General features: G+C 46.3%; 1 protein-coding gene across 1 annotated transcript in view; it reads left to right on the forward strand.

The window, feature by feature from the left end:
- Window positions 1-15757, forward strand: part of LOC144763172 (amine sulfotransferase-like) — a 405236-nt gene that overhangs the window by 340244 nt on the left and 49235 nt on the right. The window contains exon 6 of the mRNA XM_078648512.1: window positions 13805-13899. Within this exon, the coding sequence (XP_078504638.1) occupies window positions 13805-13899 (95 nt within the window). The remainder of the gene's footprint in view (window positions 1-13804; window positions 13900-15757) is intronic.

A 15757-nucleotide genomic window follows, 5' to 3' on the forward strand; every position in this document is an offset into this window, starting at 1 on the left:
TCTGACTGGTCCCTGACCCACTGGTTCTCCCACTGGGGACTCCTTCCCCCTCTCACCCCTCAGTCTGGACTTCTGTACCCTCCCAAGTGGAGCGGCACTGCCAGACACCAGAACTGATGAAGGCCTGGTTACAGGCACTCCCCGTTCACCAGACACTAGGAGATCCTCCTCAAATGGCCTACAAGTACAGTCTAGGTCCCCAACCTGGTCTTCCCTTAAGGAACCCTCCAGGCCCTGAGACTGGGTTTCGGGCACCATGAGACACACGGTCCCACACTCATTCCTTCTCCACTGAGACCGGACATGAGCCCCTACACCCCTCCCACTACACTGGGACCTAACTGGGCTACACTGAACCGCTTCCACCTCACAGGTCTGGAAGATACCTAAGCCACTCCTTTTGGGATCACTCCCCAATGCCTCCTCAGACTCTCTGGAATCCACCAAGAGGTCTGCCTCCAACGCAAGCTCTCTGGGCTCAGAGAACTCACACTCCACCGGGTGTTGGCATAGCTCTGGAAAACAGGGACTTAAAATATGCTCTCCAACAAATGAATCACACAGCCCCCCACAGATGTTAACCAAGCTACCTTTGCCTCACCCTCCAGTGCCTCACACAAGTACCCCACACCACTCTCCTGAGACTGGCAAGACAGTATCTGACTGTCTCTGTCACACAACCCACACTCTTCTGGCTGGTCTTCACATACACACACCAAGGTTTCTACCATGGGGGAACCCCTCTCCCTGTACCTCTCATCTAGAGTCAGTAGAGTGTCCCTCCCACCACTAGGAATATGGTCCCCTATGCCAGTCCCCCAATCTAATTCAGGGACACTGCACTCCAATGGAACTACATCATAAACCTGAACCCCCTGGTGTATGTCGACCCCCTCCCTCAAGTCAGGCGCCACATCTCTGGGTGTTTGTACATTTCTTTCCACACTAGATATCAAAATCATGCTGCCACCATCTGAGCTGGACTCCGCCTCCAACTCAGCAAAGCTCACCTCTTGAGCTACCCAGGTTTCTTCTTCAGCTGAGACCCTCATGGCCTCACGCCTCTTGAGCTCCAACTCAAGCTTCCTCATTCTTAATTCATGGGCCAAGGTCAATTTCAATTCTTCCAGGGCACGGGCATTTTTGCTCTCCTCCGCCGCCCTTTCTATTTTCATGACTTCCAAGTCATATTCTCTCATTCTCTGATTTTCTTGTAACTCTTCTGGGGTGAGGCCCCTACCGGAGTGGTTGCTGCCAGCTCCTGAGCCTACTCTGCCCACTGGCAGATCCTTGCTGTGAAAACTGTTTTCCACATCCACCACATCATCTCCCTCTTGAGCCTCCCAATGGGCCCTCAAGATTTTCTGCAGCTCCTCCTTTCTGTAGGCGCTTTTTATGGGGCACTCAAACTCAAGGCAGAATTTCCTAAGTTGCTCAACTTTGTATGAACACAAATCTTCAATGCAAAACTCTAATTCTTCTTCTGCCTCCTGACTGGGTGCCTTTCCTTTCACAGACATGATGCTTGGAAGAGTTACTCAAAAATAGAAAAAATCAAAACCAGTAGTATGCGGTGGCGTAGTGGTCTGCACTCACTAGTGATGTACACCAATTACTGTGGGTCAAGTACAAATACAAGTTCAAATCCCACCGCCTGACCACCAATGTTAGATCTGGGGGTCTCTAGTTGGCAGGGGTAGGTACCACTGTCCAAATAGGGACCCTTGCTTCTAGTCAGGACAAGGAGATAACTCTCTGAGATAACCCCTGCTCGCCCTCTAGGTAGCTTGGCCTGAGCAGTCTAGGCTAATCAGAGGCAATGCGTAAAGTATTTGTACCAACACTCACAGTAACACAGTGAAAACACCACAAACTGATTCCACAACAGTTTAGAAAAATAAAGGTATTTAATCTAAAACTACACAAGACCAAAACGATAAAAATCCAACATACACAGTTCAAGAATATGGTTTCAAAAAGAGTTCTTAAGGTTGCGTTAAAATTCTTCAAGTTGCGGTAAAAATAACCACAGATGCGTGAAAAGTTCACAGTTGCGTCACGTTTACTCACAGTACCTTTAGTTGCAACAAAGTTCCAAAAGCAGAAGCTGGTGCGGTGGAAAACAAGCGATGCGTTGCTCCTGAGACCCTGGGGAGGCGATGCGACAGCCCAGCTGCAGCAGCGGGCGCGTTGCGGCGAATCCGGTCTGTATGGGGAGGAAGGCCACTTGTATGGATTCCGGTGCGTAGGTTCCGTAGGAAGTCTGTTCTCGCAAAGGCACGATGCGACGATCTCGTAGGTGCTGCGACGATCTCCGGGGCGACGATGCGCGGTCCAGCGGCGATCCTTTCTCTCGCAGCTCCTCGATGCGATGATTCTGCGACGACACTCGCAGCGACGTGATGCGGTCCGCAAGCAAGCGGTGCGGCGTTCTCACCCAGCGACGACAGGCTCTGCGACGATACTCGCAGCGATGTTCGATTCTCCCGCACAGGTCTGGTGCGTCCCGCAAACGAAGGATGCGACGTCTCTGGCAGCGGCGTCAGGCGCTGCGACGATCTCGACCTCCGTAGCGGCGGGAAACTTCTCGCACTGTCGGGGATGCGCTCCGCAAGCGAGCGATGCAACACTTTTCAGATTCAAAAGTCACTCAAGCTTAGTTTCAAGCTTCCCAGCACAGGTCCAACCTCCAGAGGCCCCACAACTGGATCAAGCACTCTAGGAGGGACAGAACTCTCTCAGCAGAGTTCAGGGAAGCTGGGGGGTGAAGTCATTTTGTTCCTGGGACTTCAAAACAGGGAGCCAGCTCTTCTCAGGCCCTTGGAGATTCCTTCAAGACAGGGGACACAGCAAACAGCAAAGTCCTTCCCCTCTCCTTGGCAGCAAAGCAACAGGTCAGTCCAGCAGAGCAACAGCAGGACAATCTTCCTTCTTCAGTTTCAGCTTTCTCCTTGGCAGAGGTTCCTTCTTGATTTCCAGGATGATCTAATTTTCTGTTGTCAGGGGTCCTGTACTTATACCCCTAAAGTCTTTGTTCTCTTGGTGCATGTGGGCCCTGTGCCCGGTCTGAACCAGTTCTGGGTGGATCCTGAGTACTTTGTTTTGCTGGCTGCATCTTTCCTTTTAGAGTGAGGGGCAGGGTCCTCAGCCGCCCAGCAGGGGGGTGGAGCCAGCATTGTGGAAGGCAGGCACAGCCCTATTCAGCCCAGGTGCTAACTCCTCCCACCACTCCAGTTGCAACTGCAGTCATTCAGCCTAGTGCTGACTCATCCATCCTGCTGGGGAATTTCCCAGCCCCTGTCACTCACAAACCAGACAGTCAATACACAAACAGGCCCAGGCACACAGAACGGTCAGACAAGAGAACAGCAACTTTCTAAAAGTGCTGTTCTCAAACACAGGATTTAAAAACAACCTTTCCTAAAAGATGTGTTATTAAATTCTGAGTTCAGGGATACTAGATACTTATGTCCTATCTTTTTCCTATGGGAAGAAATGCTGTTAACCACTGTAGCCAGCATCCCCCATGTTAACCTATGGAGCAAGATAGCCTTACAATAGTGAAAAACGAAAATGGCTGTAATTCACTACCAGAACATGTTACCTGCACCAGTACATGCTCTACCTTTCACATACACTGCACCCTGCCCAGGGGGGTACCTTGGGCCTTCCGTAGGGGTGGCTGATGTGCACGAAAAGGGAAGGGTTAGGCCTGGTCAGTGTGGACACTGACCAGGAGGACATGGCAGTTCTAAACTGCCCACAGGCACTGCAGTGGCAGGCCTGAGACACCATTTTAGGGCTACTCATGTGGGTGGCACAATCAGTGCTGCAGGCCCACTAGTAGCATTTGTCATCACCAGCCCTGGCACACCCAGTGCACTTTACTAGGGACTTCATGGTGATACAAATATGCCAAACATGTATATTCAATCAGAATAACAATTTACACAGAGAGCATATGCACTTTAGCACTGATCAGCAGTGGTAAAGTGCGCAGAGTCATATTGCCAACAGCCACAGGTCAGGAAAAATAAGGGGGGAAGAAGCAAAAAGTTTGAGGATGACCCTGCAAGAAGGGCCAGTTCCAACACTAAGGACTTATAAGGGTACCCCAGTATCCAAACTAGATTGTACCAAAGTGCATGCATGACAATTTAAGGGAGAAAGCAGATAGCAGGATCCCAGTCAGACTAGTCAAAAACAGTGAGACATCAAGCAAAAAGTGGGGTAACCATAAGAAGCAGATCCTACTAGCCTACAATGTGCTTGTGCCAGTAAACCAGTTTCACTGGGAAAACATTTTTAGAGTTCTTGATCTAGGCTGTAGTGATCATAACACACTCATTTTAAAGCTTAAGCAAGCCTTTGAGTAAAGAGAAATTGCAATTCAGGTGCGTGAGGTAGTATACCACAGAAAAATCAGGTTTATGATCACGGAAGACTCATTACAGGGTCTGCCTCCAATACAATTTGAGATTCTTTTAGCAGAAGTAGGGGATGATGGGATTGGGTGGTATGACAGCCTGATCAAACAACTGTTAGCCCATTTTAAACCAGCAAAGTTTGGACCAATGCTAACAACTGGCCACATAGATATGGGGAGTCCGAGTAACTGGTTTGATGATAATTGTAGGAAGGAAAGAAGAACTTTGAATAAGCATTGTCGACATCGCAGTGAAAACAAAAATATCATATGTGTCAGAGAAGAAACGGAGGCCTTGACAAAAGCATATCACTATTTATGTGCTCAAAAAAAGGGAATTTTATAGAGCAAATTAAGACAAAATGTTCACTGCTGTTGCAGGAAAGACAGCAAGCACTTCTGGAGGCTGGTGAATTCTGTCTCCGTCTTATCACCATCCTCCTTGGTAGCACAGATAGCTGAGGAAGATAGGTATACCTTCATTCACGCCCTTTATAGTGGAGGAAACCCTGAAAATTGGGTGATGGTCTGGCATGCTTTGCAAGCCGACAAAGAGGATATTGCAAGTTCTCAATCAGCTGTGGTAGTATCAGAAATCATCCACAATATGAAATTGTCTACGGCAGGAAGCCCAGGCGGCCTTCCATCAGGTATTTTCAAGAAGGACCCCAAGAAGTGGGACTTAGTTTCAATTAGGTTTTTTAAGAGGGTAACACTGATGGCATAGTGAAGCCTCTTCACATAAAAGGTAAATCCGACTCTGCTGCCAATTATACCTTGATGCCGCTATTTGACATCACCTCTAAGGTATTTGCCCAGACTTTACTGTATCAACTAGCAGCCTGTGCACTTGGTGCTGGGTTTATCCTCATGGAGCAGGGAGGGTTTAGGTCAAATTTTTCAACAATTGACCACTGTTTCACTCTGTGGGGGACAGGACAGAGATCAATGGAACTGGCTGTCTTTGCTATTGCTTCTTTGACTTCTGGGCAGCCTTTGACAGGGTAGACAGAGGTATGTTATGGCTTAAGCTCCATAGGTGGAATATCCCAGAGGCCCTGATGGGTCTCCTGATTGAACTCCATACTAACAGCTGGATTCAGGTTGACCTGGATGGGGCTGGGGGCTTGTAAAGGGAAATTCGAGTGGAGAATAAATTGCAACAAGGTTGCCTTTTAGCCCCTCTGTTTTTAGCTTACTGATAGCAGATCTCTCTTCGACACTAAGTGCTATGCACAGTATTCCCCCTACGATTGTGGGCAGGCACACAAGCTGTCTAATTTATACTAATGACCTGGTGGTTATCGACTTCATGTCCTTTGGGCTCCAATGCAAATTAAATAAATTAAGTACTTATTGTCCAGAGAACAAGCTGACGATTAATATTAACATGACAAAAGCATTGTGCTTTTGCAAGGAGAAAGGGAATCTTTCTTGGTTCCTTGACAATGTACAGCTGTAGCAGGTACAAGAGTACAAATATTTGGGGTTGATATTCCCAGAGGATTTAAGATGGGATAAGCACTTGGCCAGCAGAATGGTTGCTTTGATGGCTGAAGTGAACAGTCTGAAGCGGTTTGACTGTAAATATGTCAGCTATACCTTTGAGTCTCCTAGGAAAGTTGCTATATGCAAAGTTAATTCCTCACGCACTATATGGAGCGGAGGTGCTGGCCTTGGATAGACAGGTCACATGGGAGATGCTAGAAAGTAGTACCCTGAAATCCTTACCTGATTTACCAAACAATGCAATGATTCAAGCCATAAGGCGTGAGCTGAAATTTGTAGCTTGGGAACCTTTGGCAGACTAAAAGTCCTTGCAATACCATTTTTTGATAAAAAACAGTGATCCCTGTGTGAAACTATCTATGCAAAGCCTCCCGGAGATAATGGAAACCTTCTCTGGTAAGAGAAGCCCAGTGGAAATCATTATGTAACACTTAGGAGTCTCAAATATTCAGTTTGAATGGGTTGATTAAAAAAAAAGTGACCAAATACAAAGCACCCTCAGGCACTGTGCCAAGGAAACTAGCTGGAATGAAGATCTGTTGTATCTGGAGAATAGGAGCTCTGCTGGTCCCGTTTACTTAACTCAGGAGGGCCCTGATCTCTTTCAGGATCTTTACAGAATACCAGATAGACAATTGCAAAATTCGTTTCTGCTCCTGAAGGTGGGAATTGGTCTGGGACGGCGGATGCCAGATCTGAAAGCGTAAATAGCTGTGAATGGAGGCCAATGCACTTGTCAATTGGGCACAGGGTATTCGGTGTGTCATCTACTGGTGGATTCTGTATTCTTTTGAGAGGAAAGGAAGAAGATCCTGTAACCATTCTTAAAAAAAATATGGGATCTGGTCTAGAGAACTTGGTTTAAATATGTTTTGTGGTATGACTCATCAGGATGTTGCCATCGCTATTGGCCAATACCTACACAAAATCGTCTCATGCTATGCAAGGACAATTATTCCCTCAATCACCTGTGAGCAGTGACCCCATACCCTGCCTTGCAAAATGCATTATTATTTATTACACAAGTAATGGAATTTCTGGTTGTTTGCTTTTAATAGCATGATAATCAATTGGAAATACTGTATCTACTCCTAATGTATTTACTTCAGGATGAATTGTCATAAGGGCATTATATCAGTTTTAATGTTTTGCTGTTTTGTTAAGTAATAACATGATTTAAGTCATTTATTGGTGTTTTATGCTGTATTTAAATGTCAAGTGAATGTTTTTGATACAATCAAACGCTATTTATTGATGCATTGGAATACTGATGCGATATTTCTGAAAGAATTTTGGGCCTGATTACGATGATGGTGGGGCCGCCACTGACAACCCGTTGGTGTTGGTTCCACCACTATCGGAATGATGATTCTCCCGTCACATTAGGATGGTGGACGGATGGGTGGCAGTCAGAGAGACCAACTGCCACGGATCTGATGGTCTCAGGAGCCTGTCGGACCGTCAGAGGGTTTTGTATTCTAATAGTTGTAATACTTTATTCGATAAGTTTATCATAAAAGTAAATACATTTCCTATCTCGATACAACAATAAAATTCATATAGCTAGATTCATCCGATAAAAACGTTAAAAAGCTTATTTACAATGAAAAAAGAAGTGCTAAACAGGTTTAAAATGCAGCAGTGAATTTAAACATGTGCATATCATCTGACTTGGCTACAGTTAACTAGCTCATTTATTTTTTAACAAATTAGTGCGTATCAGCCAGGCCCTTCCCAAGTACTTTGCAACCCCACAGATCAAGGCCAGGGATGTTGTATCTGATGTGAGAATGCGTAGGGCCACCTTACATTGTCGTACTCCTAGCTCTTTACAAACAGGTTTCAGCTATTTTCTTCTAACATCCTTGTATGCTTTGCAGGCAAACAAAAAGTGTGGTAAGGATTCGCTAGGGCAAGAACAACCTGGATAGGCAGCTTGATCTGACCGAGACTTCTTCCATCTCTCTGTAAAATCATTTAACGGCAATGTCCCATATCTTTATTTTTAAAAAGAGAGATCTGTCTCTTGGAATTTGTATAAAATCCAAAAAACGTTCCAGCATCCTAGTAGGTTTATGCTTTAGAAATTTATTAGTTAGAGCACCCCACTTTGTACTGTGTAATTCCTCCGCCTGGACCCACTCCCAGTAGATTTGTTTCATATTTTGTTTGGGTGGGGGTGTTTGGGCCACCCAAGAATCACCCAATCCCAGGTCCATGACCAGCTGCCTCAATTTGTTCAGCCACACGATTTTCCTTGAGCTGTTCAATTTAATTTATTTGTCCAACACTAATGCATAGTTCGCCAGTTCGGGTGTCCTCCTCAGGCGCACCCAGAACAATAAAGGGCGGAGGCGAACTATGTCTTTAATGGAACGTTTACCCAAATCATGTAGGAGGGGTTTTAAGGGTGTTGAAAGAGGGAGGGAAACCAGATAACTCATAAACTTATTCTCGGCTTTAACCAGGTCCGAGGTATTCTCAAACCCCCACATTTTTGAACCGTACACTGCTGAGGCTAATGCCTTTCCTTCATGTACCATGAGAGCTGGGGCTTTTGGTTTACTAATTGATATTTGTTAGTTTCTCAAAATTGCCCCTGACACTCTTTTATGATTTAGGAGGATTTTGGCTACTTGAGAGTCCCATTTCATTCTGTTGTTTACCCTGATGCCCAGGTAATCAAATGCCTCCACCACCTCTAACGGAGACCCATTAAGCGTAATACTAATCCTCCTTGCTTTTCTTGATGAAGACAATACCATCAACTTGGTTTTAGAGGTGTTGATAGTCAAACCACGTTCTTCACAGAACAAGCTGAAACTATCCAGCAGTTTCTGTAGCCCCATTGGGGTTTTCGACATCAGCAGGGTATCATCTGCGAAGAGGAGGGTCGTTGTTTTCTCACCCGCCAGGACCGGGGCATCGGCTGGGTCCTCTCTCAAATGGGCTACCACCCCATTAATAAAGAGAGAGAACAAAGTCGGGGCCGTCACACAGCCCTGGCGGACCCCCCTGTTCACCGGAACCCTGCTTGTCAGTTGTCCCTGGCTCCCCCATCTAGTTTTAGCAAAATTATCCTCGTGGAGTTTTTTAATAAGCTCGAGGAGATATCGTGGAAGCCCATATCATTTAGTACCTGCCAAAGTTTATCTCGGGGCACCAGGTCAAAGGCGGTCTTCAGATCAATAAAGGCCAGGTATAAACTGCCTTTCCCGATGGACACAGTTTTCCAGTAAACCGCAAAGAATCTGAAAACCTGGTCCATCGTACCAACCCTTTGCCTGAAGCCCACCTGGAAGTGAGTCAGAATATTCCCCTCCTCAAGCCAAGACCCTATTCTCGAGACAATGACCCTGCCTCCTACCTTCTGGACCGCATCGATTAAACTAATCGGCCTATAGTTCGCAGGGTCCTCCCTGGCACCTTTCTTGTTTATGGTTACAACTTCAGCTCCCTTCCACGACTCAGGGACGGGGTGACCCTGTACGATTAAATTCATAAGAAGGGTTATGAAGTTGGCCCATAATGAGGGGTCGTGTAGAAATAGATCACCCGGCAAGCCATCCGGCCCTGCAGCCTTTCCTGGGGCTATGCTTTTTATGGCCAGATGAACCTCATGAAGGGTGAAGGGTTCAGCTGGTACAAGCTCATCTAGGGAAAGTTCTATTTGTGCCCCTAGCCTTTGGTCAGCTTCCATCTCACCGCAATACAGTTTAGAAAAATGTGAAAACCATTGCTGCTCGGTTATTTGGTTTGGGACAGGCTCTGTTCCCCTTCTGTTGAGTTTATTTATTAATTCCCAAAATAGGGTTGAATCTTTTAAGTAAGCCGCTGTTTTGAGCTGTTGCCAGTGATCTTCCTCCCATTCCCGTTTTGCCAGATACACAGTATTACTATACTCCTTTCTAGCAAGTCTTACAGCAGCGGGATCCTTTCTGCGCAGGGCAATGGTTATGGCCTTTCTTTTTTCCCTACACCTGGCCGTGTACCACGAGTTGGCACTTTTGGGAATTTTATTCTCATTCCCTCTAGTCTCCCTGGCAATAAAGAAAGAGCCCAGTTTCTCTATAAGGCTCCTATAGGATTCTCTTAGACCGGAGTCCTGCTCTGTATCCTGGGGCGTTTTAAATGAGGAAAGTTCCCTGCTCTTCGCTTGTACTAACTCTTTAATGCCAATCAGTACTTCTTCCTGACATGCCACCTTCTGCCATTTTAATCTACGATTACAATTAGAAGGCACCACCTCTTTTGTTGTCAGTAGCGGGGCGTTCGGTGCTTCTCCCAAGCTCCCCCATCTAATTTTCATGCATAGAGGGTTATGATCGCTGTCTTGCGAATGGATTACCTCCATGTCTACTAGGCTCCCCCAAAAGCGAGTATTGAGCAAGATGTAATCAATATGCGAGGGGCTGCTAAGTCTGTTAAAAGTCATTGCCCCATTTGGATCCGAGATGGTCCTGCCATTCAATGCTCGAAGATTATATTCTATTGTTAGAGCATTGATTTGGACCACCCTAGGTGTCCATTTCCCAATTGGCGTCAAGCTTAGTGGGGGAATTGCCTGCCTCGCATCCTCCTCACTAATCCCAAAAAGATCTTCCTCACTTAGGGGTTCATATGTACAATTGAAGTCGCCACCCACAATAATATTGGCCAAAGGGGAAACGCCTGCTAGCGCTGTTTCTAAAGCTGCTATAGTGTCTGAGCTTTGTGCCCCTGAGGTACCTCTAGCATAAACATTAAACAGTTCTACAGTGGTGTCATTGTGGGATCCTTTGACAGATAAATGCATATTATCATCCGAACCTGAATTATGTATGGTGACAGCACAATGTAATGCCACACTAACCCATATTTGTAGACCCCCTGATGGACGACCTTTCCCTTAGCTAATTGCCGGGATAAAGTAAGTGGAGTACCCAGACTTGTGCAACGGGATCATGCTCCAGGCCTCCTGGAACATACAGATCTCGTACTTACTGATAAACTCATTCCATTCCGGGATGGCCAGTTTCTTTTGGAGACCTGCTCCAGGAGAGCAATCTGATCACACTGTTGTTTTCTTCCTCATCACTGAGGGGGACCTGAACATCCAAACCTGTCTCCTCCAAATTGTTGAAACTATTAGACAATCTTGATTCATGGGTCAGGTTCTCAGACTCAGGTAGGACTGCAGAATCCGGAATAATCCCTTCCGTGCTCCTGCGACTTAAAATTGGCCTAGTGACTGCGATCAAGTTTTCAGGATTGCCAATATTGTTTGTGTCAACCATGCGTTCCCAAGACATACCCTTGTATAGTCAATCTATTTTATTCAATTCGGAATCGTCCTGCATCCTGTCTATAGACCATAATGGTAAGTGTCTAATTTGGATGTTGGAATGCTTAGGGGGACATGTTCGATACTCCAAGGACACTAAACTTTCTGCAATAGCCACGCTGCATAGCTGTATTTCAATGCAGTCTGTATGGGAGCTAAACAGGGACAATCTTTTGACACTAGTCATATCCTCCCTAATAATTGATCTGCACCCCCTCACATGGCGTATCCAATGAATTGCTTTATTATGGATGGATTCACTGCTCTCATAACCGGAGTCCCTACCAGGCTTTGGGACCCCGGTTAGGTAAACAGTTGCCTTTGGGTTTCCGGGGTGCTTAATATTCGACTGAGAGCTCCGGTGGTCACCCGCACTTAACCCTTTATTAGCCGGACTGGCACAGCTCGAGTCTATTTTACTCAAGCGCTGGTCCTTGCACTTTGCCATAATTCCACCTGGTTTCATGGCATCTGCATAAGAGCCAGAGTTGGGAAACACAGCACAGTTCTTATTGCCACTCGGTCTATGGGCCATGGTTCCTTTCCCTGGTGGTCCCCCACCTATTTTGGGCTTTGTGAGAGTGGTTTCCCTTGTGTTTAATGGTGTTACCAGTGTGGGTGGTGTTAGAGATTGAGCGTGTTTGGGCCTATACATATCCCCCCTTCTGTGATAACTCCATCAGCATTTTTTTAATTGAGGCCAGTTCCCTCTCAAGATTTAATATTTTCTTCAGGAGTAACCTGTTGGAGGATAGGCATGTGGAGCAATCCGCATGGCCATCCGTCTTGGGTTCTAAATCTCTAGACCCTTGTGCTATGGCTTCAATTAGATCTCCTGATTCGCCTTCTAGAACAGCAAATCTATTGGAGCAAGGGATGACTTTCTCCCTTGGTACCTCATTTGAGGCCAGATTAGAAATCTCCGAAATATTACTAGATGAGACAATCTTCGTGGGCGAGTTAGCTCTATTAAGAAGTTCTATGACACCTTGCTCAGTAAGTCCCTCGGGGGGGTATGGACTTCACAGATAGAAGGGGGGGTATGGGTTTTTTGTTTAAAATAGCAGGGATCACCTTGCTCTGATTCGATTTAGGAGCTACAGTTAACAAATCAGTTTCCTCCCTTACAATATTGCTGGGATTCCCCACTAGAATCTCCTCACATTCACTGTCAATAGCTTCAATGCTTGATAGGACACAGTTAGTGGCCGCATGCTGAGCCCTTTTTGCCTTTTTCCCCTTTTTTGTATTTACCAGTGCAGCTCCCCCCTCCATAGATTTTCTTTTACCCATTATTTCCAGTAAGGTTATAAGCAGACCCTCCTGGCTAGCTTTGGTTATTGTTTAAGCACCTTATAGGGGAAACCAATACTACACAGAACAACAATAAGGCCCCCTCTGGATCCCCACAGTACCTTTTAGTCCATATGTTCTATTTGAGGGCACTTGAAAACCAGATGAAAAAAAGGTGGACCAGCCCTGTTTCCTCCTGTCGCCGACGGGCGCGGGACGGGCCAGCCCTTGGCCCGGACTTCGCCCGCGCGCACCCCGCGCTGCGGGAGGCGCCTCGGTCTTTTGAGCGCCTCCGGGCGCTTGGTGATGACGTCCGCTATGCGCCGCCACAGCCCGCCGGGAATTGAAGTCCTCCGGCTGAGCAGCGGTGCTGGCGGGTCGGTGGTGACCTTACGGGGCTTTCACTGCCCCCAACGTGGTGTCCCCTGGCAGCGAGGAAGCAAGCAGCAAAGGTAGGCTGATGGAGGGTCCCGCGCTGCAGGAGGCGCCTCGGTCTTTTGAGCGCCTCCGGGCGCTTGGTGATGATGTCCGCTATACACCGCCACAGCCCGCCGGGAATTTAAGTCCTCCGGCTGAGCAGCGGTGCTGGTGGGTCGGTGGTGACCTTACGGGGCTTTCACTGCCCCCAAAGTGGAGTCCCCTGGCAGCGAGGAAGCAAGCAGCAAAAGTAGGCTGATGGAGGGTTTTGTATTCCCTAAAATGGTGGCGGTGCCTGCCAGACATCGCTATAGGGATTACAATGTCTCTTTCCGGCCGTCGTTTCAAGGCGGATAACCCACCATAAAAAGGCAGTCAGAAAGGGACATTGGGGGCCTGTAGCAGGTCCCCCTTCCCACCTGGCCCTCAGCTATTGGCTATTGGTGCGCACGTGGTGCCTGCCAGGTAGTGCAGGGATATGTGCAGTGTCCCTTTTTTGTACTGCGGCATGTGCTGCAGCCAGCAGCACTAACCTCAATCCAAAATATAGGCATTGTAACTGCTCTGGTGGTGGTCACATCCTAATGCCTATGGCGGGACGGCTGACAGCCTGTCGGGCGGTCCCATCTACAAAAGATCATCTGACCGCCATCCTAATCAGCCCCTTATTTCTTAGAAATAAAATATTTTGGACTTGATACAAAATCTTTAATTATTTGTTCTTGCGTTAAGCTCTGAAGTGTAAATAAAATCAGATTATTTTAGAGTGTGTATGTTGAATGTGAATGTATTTCTCAAAAACTGTAAAAAGCCTAATTTTCAATTTTATTTATTAGTATTTGGTGGTTGCTGGTTTGAACATATCAGAGGCTGGTATTCTCAAAAGGAAAATGTCGATTTCCTATTGCTTTCATATGAGGAGATGGTGAAGGTAATCATTTTTTTTACATCATATTTCATCATATATCACCATATATACGACAAGTGTATGCTTTAACATGTAAACATGAAATCAGTCAGTATCAATTTATAACTTTTGCTTGTGTCTAGTTTATATCCCTAAAATGAGTAGATATACGCCACATGAGGGTTGCAGTCATGGCTGGTATGGAACGGGGTGGGTGTTGTGGTGAAACAAAAAAACGTACCTCTGCACGCCCTCTGTCCTACAGCGTCTTTCCTCCGCTTCTCTTCCAGTAAGCATCTAGGGTCCCCTGATTGGTCTAAGTGCTGTGGTTTAGTGCTCAAATGGGGACTGCGAGCCTGTGCATGCTCTGCACCCAGGCTGTACGTTACAGCCAGGTGGACAACATGCTAAGTGCGCACCACTGTTTGGCCAAACCATAACGCACACTTAAGTGCACATACCACTCTTCCCCCTGCTGGTTATGATGACAGCCAAACTCCGCCCATCTCCACCCTAAAACTGGCTTCAGCAAGGAAAAAAAAGGATAATAACAGTGAGGTATTATCATTTTCTTTTTTTACTCTGCTGAAAAACAGTAGGGCAACACTCCTCATCCTTAGCAGGGGAGATGCCGCTGAAGGGTTGATAACTTTAGCACCTTCAAAATATTTATCTATATTCATCTAAATATTATTCTATGTAGGTTATTGAAACTGGAGAATGCGATACATTTTGAGGTACTCTTTTTAAAAGGTGGCCCACAGAGGCAAAATTGAGGCACTTTTTCCTAAAGGAACAAAAATACAATCCATAATGCAGTTATGTATTCAAAATGAAGCGTTCCAAACAATTGGTATTGCTAAAACTAGAAATTTGTGAAATGAAAAAAATGCATGAGATTAATGACTCTAATAGGATAATCGAGGCATAACACTATTTGGGTGCACATTAGTCTGAGGAAGGACGACCACGGTACATTAAATAATTACTGGGTAACGTGCACACACCAGGGTAGTACAGGTACCGAAAAAGCAGCTCCCTGTGAGGCATGTGTGGACAGAGCCCATCTCTTTCCATACATTTAGATGTGTGTATATATGATTAAATTTGAACAATACTTTCCAAAAAGAAATTGTACATCCATTACGGCTTCTGGTAAGATTCATGTAGATCCGTCAGGCGAGGGCCTAAACTTAGGTGGGACTCAAGGTGACATTTCCAATTTTTCTAGGAAGACGGGCTTCATGTTTGATTGTTTGTTAATAATGCCCTAAAACAGAAGTTTAAAATATAGTATGATAAAGGAAAGAGCTGCATTGTTTCACTCTTCAAGTTAGATTTATGTATTGTTCCTCCTTTGTGTAGACTAATGAGACAGCAGGGAATAACATGTTGGACTTAGAGCTTAATGGATTCAGGGCATATGCCAAAAAGCAGCAGATGCCCAGTCTAACCTAGGTACAGTGAACAGACATCAGTGCACTCTAAACAGGGCAGTTGGGACACCCACTGCTCCTTGATGAATAACTCACTTCTGCAAGGTTTATGTCAAGTTTCACAGCAGCTCCGTCCTTAAAAATCTGCCCCCTGCGGCTCTCTGCTTCAGGTAGCTGTTTGAGGCCCTCCTCCTCCCACAGGCTCCTGCCTGCGCCTCATCCCTGGTGGTCCAGTGGGAGAGCCTTGCTCTTCTGCTGGTCCCCTCTACCAGCCTTATTTCGGTCTGCTCTTTTTTCTATTTTATTCATCCTTTTTCTCTCCTTTTCTCCTCTTTTTTTCTCTGTTTCCTTCTTTTCACTGTTTTCCTCCATTTTACAGCCGCTGCTGCCCATGCGGCCCCTACCCCCTGCGTGTTCCCGCCTCCCAGCTGCTCTCCCTCCAACCC

Source organism: Lissotriton helveticus, chromosome 6 (assembly GCF_964261635.1).
Source record: "Lissotriton helveticus chromosome 6, aLisHel1.1, whole genome shotgun sequence".
In the NCBI taxonomy this organism is placed as follows: Eukaryota; Metazoa; Chordata; class Amphibia; order Caudata; family Salamandridae; genus Lissotriton; species Lissotriton helveticus.